This window comes from Triticum dicoccoides, chromosome 6A, assembly GCF_002162155.2.
Source record: "Triticum dicoccoides isolate Atlit2015 ecotype Zavitan chromosome 6A, WEW_v2.0, whole genome shotgun sequence".
NCBI lineage: Eukaryota > Viridiplantae > Streptophyta > Magnoliopsida > Poales > Poaceae > Triticum > Triticum dicoccoides.
The window spans coordinates 580,771,855-580,777,865 of NC_041390.1; the positions used below are offsets into that span (position 1 = coordinate 580,771,855).

The 6,011-nt window shown below is 50.4% G+C and overlaps 1 protein-coding gene across 1 annotated transcript; it reads right to left on the reverse strand.

Annotated features, from left to right (window-relative positions):
* Window positions 1-680: 680 nt before the first annotated feature.
* On the reverse strand, window positions 681-5,557 carry LOC119314314. The gene is made up of 4 exons (XM_037589046.1): window positions 5,302-5,557; window positions 4,534-4,641; window positions 1,223-1,334; window positions 681-1,131 (listed from the first exon to the last, which is right to left on the reverse strand). Exons 1-3 carry the CDS (start codon window positions 5,533-5,535, stop codon window positions 1,248-1,250), a joined length of 429 nt encoding a protein of 142 aa, XP_037444943.1. The 5' UTR covers window positions 5,536-5,557; the 3' UTR covers window positions 681-1,131; window positions 1,223-1,247.
* Between the last annotated feature and the right edge of the window lie 454 nt (window positions 5,558-6,011).

The window sequence follows — 6,011 nt, forward strand, 5'->3', positions numbered from 1 at the left end:
CTTGAGTGCCGCCGGAGGTACCATCATCACTGCCATCATCTACATCAACTCCACCGCCTTCACAGACATCTCCGTCACCTTCCTCCTTCTACATACAGTGGTTCATTGTCCCACTACTTGTTGCAATCCCCTATTTGAACATTATATTTGATATGATTAATAATTTGCCAATATTTCTTGTATCTACGTTATATCTGAGTAGATTATTGCTATCCTTGGTGCCCACCATACGAGAGCACACATACCTGGATCACACTTTAGGGTTTGCATTATGTAATGAATTTGCTTAGGAAGGGTGGCTGGAGTGACAGATATTACCGTACCCAAGTTTGTGAAGTTGTTACATATGGGATTGTAGGGGGGCAAGTTATACAGATGAGATTGTAGAGGTCAACAATGCACAATTAGGAAGGCTATCACATATGATTGTAATCTTGTGATCTGTTAGGCCTTGTTCGGCTAATTCCTTCCCCGGAGGGATTGGAGGGGATTTTGGCTTGTAGAGGGTCTAATCCCCCTCAATCCCCTTCAAATCCACCTCAGCCGAACAAGGTTTTAAAGAAATCCTAATTTGCCCGCAAGAAAAAGAAAGTTAGGGAGGCTATCCAATATGATTGTAATCGTGTGATCAGTTAATAAAATCCTAATTCCCCCATAAAAAGTGGCCTAACAATGTGAAATTAAATACAGTGCTACCAATCTCATTCGTAATGATACATCGTCAATCAATTCGACTTCAATTCCACCTGCCAAGCCGAAGCTTTCCGTCACTTTCAAACTATCCACATGGGAACAAGAGTTTCCAACTTTCTGTCACGTACCTGAACCAAATACTACCGACACTATATAAGACCGATAAAAGAACCCCAAGCTATCCATGGGAGAGGGGGCTACAAGTCGATGTATATACCAGGAGTAAAAACTGCAATGTCTGACCCTATCTCCACGGATAAAAGAACTCCAGCAGCTCACGAGTTCCCAAAAACCTGCACTATCCGAGGATAAGAAACTTCCTGAAGGTCACAACTATCCTACCAGTGTCCACATGGGGTAAACCTCATGACCTAAAACAGCTTATCTCCAAACACCTCGTACATGGTCAGGATGAACATTCCGACGACCAGCAAATTCCTGCAAGCAAAGCAGTTCAAAAAGGAATCAGGACGAATGGACGATGAAGGTGCTCTAATTTTCTTTTCATCACACAGGTCTGGGAACTCACACTGATCCGATCCTCCTGCTGATGTTCACTGACGTGATGTATCAAGCCGTCCTGACAGATCCGAGGTCTCGTCCTTCGTGTCCATGTAGGATGGATCGTACTTGCAATATTCCTGAACGGCAGTTAAAATTTCAGTAAGTTCCAATGTTAGAATGTATTTACATGTGTATATTGTAACGTTGTATATCACCTCATTATATATATATATATATGATAGGCCACCCCTAGAGGGTTGTGCCGGTTCCCCCCAAAGCCTATTGTCTTACATGGTATCACGCTAGGTTACGTCCGCTTCCGCATAAAAACCCTAAACCGCCGCCACCGCCGCCGCCGCCGCGCCCGCCGTCGCCGTCGCCCGACTGCTATGACGTCCGCCGCTGCGTCCGGCTCCACCGCCACCGGTTTTCTGCTGGCCTCCCTCGCGGCACTTCTCTCGAGGCCGCTGGATGCCGCCTCCCTTCAGGCGCCGATCGGGACACGGAGCGTCGGCTCCCTCTTCGCGCTCCCGCCGGCTGCTACTTCGCCCGGGCAGGCGCTTGTGGCTCACACCGCCGCCGCCCCGTCAACCGCGGCTGTCGCGCCCTCGGCCACTGCGCCGCTGGTGGCGGAGGACGTCGCGCTGGCAGGCTTCGCGGCGTCAACCGCGGCCATCGCGCCCTCTGTCACCGCGCCGGCTGCCCCTCTGACTGTCTCCACGGTGGTCTCACCTCAGCCAGTCTCCTCGATGGGATCGCAGCCGCCGCCGCCGTTTCACTTCGGCCATCTCATCACCATCAAGTTGTCGTCGGACAATTACATCTTCTGGCGCGCGCAGGTTCTTCCGCTTCTTGGGAGTCACTATCTGCTTGGCTATGTCGACGGCTCTCTCCCTTGCCCTCCTGCGCTGGTTGACAGCGTGCACGGTCCGGTCTATAATCCGGCTCATCGTGTCTGGACAGGGCAGGATCAGGCGAACCTCTCCTCCATCCAGGGGTCGCTCTCTCCGGCCGTTGCTGGGCTTGTTGTCTTCGCCAAGACGTCCCACGAGGCATGGACTATTCTTGAGCGCTCGTTTGCGGCACAGTCGCAGGCTCGTGTATCTGGGCTCCGTCGCCAACTTGGGGAGTGTCAGAAGCTTGACTCCACCGCCGCTGAGTTCTACAACAAAGTCAAGAGTCTCGCCGACACGCTGGCCTCCATTGGACAGCCCCTCACCGACTCCGAGTTCAACTCGTTTATTGTCAATGGTCTTGATGAGGAGTATGACGCCCTAGTCGAGATCATCAATGAGAGGGGCAACTCCACGCCCATGCCAGCACACGAGGTCTTTTCACGCCTCCTGCTTACTGAGCAACGAGTCGAGACGTGCCGATCCAGGGGCAACGGCGCCCTTTCGGCAAACGCCGCCACCAAGGGTGGTCGCTCATCTGCTTCATCCAGGGCTCCTTCGGGGCAGTCACCACCACCCGCCTCGGCCCCTCCTCCTACTGCGACGCTACCAGGGGCTGGCGGTCCACGTGTGTGCCAGCTTTGTGGTCGCGATGGGCACTGGGCCTCGAAGTGTCACAAGCGCTTCCAACGGGGTTTTCTTGGTCTCGGCAATGACGGGAAGGATACACGCAACTTTGCTCGTCAGGTCGCCATGGCTGATCGTCCGCCGCCGCAGAAGCCACAGGGACACACTCAGTCCTACTCCATTGATCCCCACTGGTACATGGACTCTGGGGCGACAGAGCACCTGACCAGTGAGATGGGGTGACTGCAGATACTGGCAGACCAATGAGTGTCACGGGGTGACTGCAGATACTGGCAGACTCGGTTAACAGCATAGGAAATATCCGGATCGCCCTGATCATCTCTGTCGTCTGTCCAAGGCAATTTATGGTCTGAAGCAGGCTCCTCGTGCTTGGCATGCTCGTCTTGCAATGGCTCTTCGTGCTCATGGTTTTGCATCATCAACTGCTGACTCCTCATTGTTTCTTCTTCAAAGGCCTGAGGTTACTATGTACTTGTTGGTCTATGTAGATGATATCATTTTGGTCAGCTCCTCTCAGTCGGCTGCTACTGCGCTTGTTCGCTCACTTGGTGCTGATTTTGCGGTCAAGGACCTTGGGAAGCTTCATTACTTTCTTGGTGTGGAGGTTACTTCTTGTGCTGCTGGCCTTGTTATGACGCAGAAGAAGTACTCTCTGGATTTGTTGCAGCGAGCTGGGATGCTTAAGTGCAAACCGACGACTACACCCATGTCTACCACTGATAAGCTCAATGCTGTTGATGGTGTGCTTCTTTCTTCTTCTGATGCGACAGAGTACAGGAGTATTGTTGGTGGGCTCCAGTACTTGACGATCACGCGACCAGATATTTCCTATGCTGTTAACCGAGTCTGCCAGTATCTGCAGTCACCCCGTGACACTCATTGGTCTGCTGTTAAGCGGATTTTGCGCTATATTCGTTTCACGGTGGCTCATGGTTTGCATATTCGGCCGCCTGACTCTGGTTGTCTTTCAGCATATTCTGATGCAGACTGGGCTGGCAATCCGGATGAGAGGTGATCCACGGGGGGTTATGCTGTCTTCTTTGGCTCTAACCTGATTGCCTGGAGTGCTCGGAAACAGGCTACTGTCTTTTTTTCGAAACGGGAAACAGGCTACTGTCTCGCGTAGCAGTACTGAGGGTGAGTATAAGGCTGTGGCCAATGCCACATCAGAGATCATCTGGGTACAGTCCTTGCTTCAAGAGTTAAGTATACCCCAATCACAGCCTCCTGTTCTTTGGTGTGATAACATCGGTGCTACATACCTTTCTGCAAATCCGGTATTCCATGCCCGAACGAAACACATTGAAGTTGACTATCACTTTGTGCGTGAACGTGTCTCTCAGAAGCAACTACAGATCAAGTTTATTTCTTCCAAGGATCAACTTGCTGACATCTTCACCAAGCCATTGCCTTTGCCACAGTTTGAGACTTGCAGGCGCAATCTTACCCTTCTAGATTCATTAGAAAGTGGCTAAGATTGAGGGAGGGTGTTAGACTGTATTTACATGTGTATATTGTAACGTTGTATATCACCTCATTATATATATATGTGATAGGCCACCCCTAGAGGGTTGTGCCGGTTCCCCCCAAAGCCTATTGTCTTACATCCAAGATACAGAAGCCTATGCCTGGGGTATTGAAGCCCATACACAAGTAGTTGCAGGGTTTACTGTATTTCAATCTGGACTGTTGACACTAGAACGTTTACGACTCCCATTCTACAAATATTAAATAGGAGTACTTCCTGACAAGGTATATTCAGTACGACTAGAAAAGGAATTTGAAAAGATGTTACCTCCAGGAGAGTGTTGCTCTCAGCGGTAACCTGCTTAATATACTCCATCAGAGCCTCCTTATCCATTTTCTCCAGGTCCTCAAAGGTCACACCCGTCTTCTGCGAACCCTGAAATGAGCAAATCAGCTCTTCCATTCAAAACATAAGCATCTGGAGACCTAATTAAGCAAACAACATAAGCACCTGACAGCAAAACATAAGCATGGGATTAGATAGAAGACTTGTCGAGCGCTGGATATTTTGAAAGCGTCTAAACAGATGGGAGTAACGGAATAAATTTGGTCAGATGGAGCGGTTCAAAGAGCCCATTGTTGAGATATGAGGATTGCAGGATTTCGTCTGCAAAACGACTAACCAGGGAGCGCATGGATGAAGCAAAGCAAACGATCAGAGACCTTAAATCGCAGGGAAAACTACAGCGGAAAGTAACCAGCACTTTGCTAAAGCCCAATCAATGCCTCTGATCGATGACGATGTACATAGCTGAGAGAAGATAAAACCCATCTGCTACTATCATGTCAGACAGAGAAGACAAAATCCATCTGCTACTGCTACTATCATGCCAGCGCGACCACCTCCGGGAATAACCGAACAATCCAATGCCCCCTTCATCTGAGGCAAACCTCCATAATCGAAGCAAGCGAGAGCGCTAAGACCCGTCATCTCGCGAGCACAGCCTCCTGACCCCTGTAGTGTCAATGCCACACCCACTCCGGCGGCATTCGTTTAACCGGACGCATCTCTGCCATGGAAGAGATTGGAAAGTACCTCGTCCGTCTCCGGTGGCCCACTGACCCGGTAGCAATCCCTCGGACGCCCGAAACGTTTGGATCCCGGTAGGTGAGGGCCGTGGGGCGGAGCGGCGGCATGGAAACGGGCCGCGCGGCGGAGCGGAGCGGCGCCGGGTAGCGGGACGGCGGCGCGGAGCAGTAAGGCGTAGCGGAGTGGGGCGGAGAAGCGTAGAGGCGCGGTGCTGCGGAGCGCGGCAGCGGTGATCGCCATTGCTCTGCTCTGGTGGCCTCGGCGTTGGTCGCGGTGAGAGAGAGAGTGGTTGGGTCCGGTTGGGTGCGGGTCGCCTGAGGGAGACTATTTGGGCCCAGCCCACGAAAATGAGTCGAAGGACGTCACGCACGCACGAAAATGAGTTGAAGATCCTGTGTAGCGTGTGGAGCTACAGAAAGGCACGGTTTTATTGCCTTTTCACGTCATGTATATTAAAAAAAATCATCATGAATTACAAAAAATGTCCATTGTAAATTACAAAAGATGTTCATCGTAAATTAAGAAAATCTTAGTCATGCATGCAGAATCCATTATCATGTATGGAAAAATGTTCATCAGGCATTTGGAAAATGTTCATTGTGTATTAGAATTTTAACATTGAAATATGTGACTAATTTTTTAAAAAGATTCGGTGAAAATGTTCAAAGTACACGATGATCATATTTCAAAACACGGTCAACATTTTCTAAGAACAA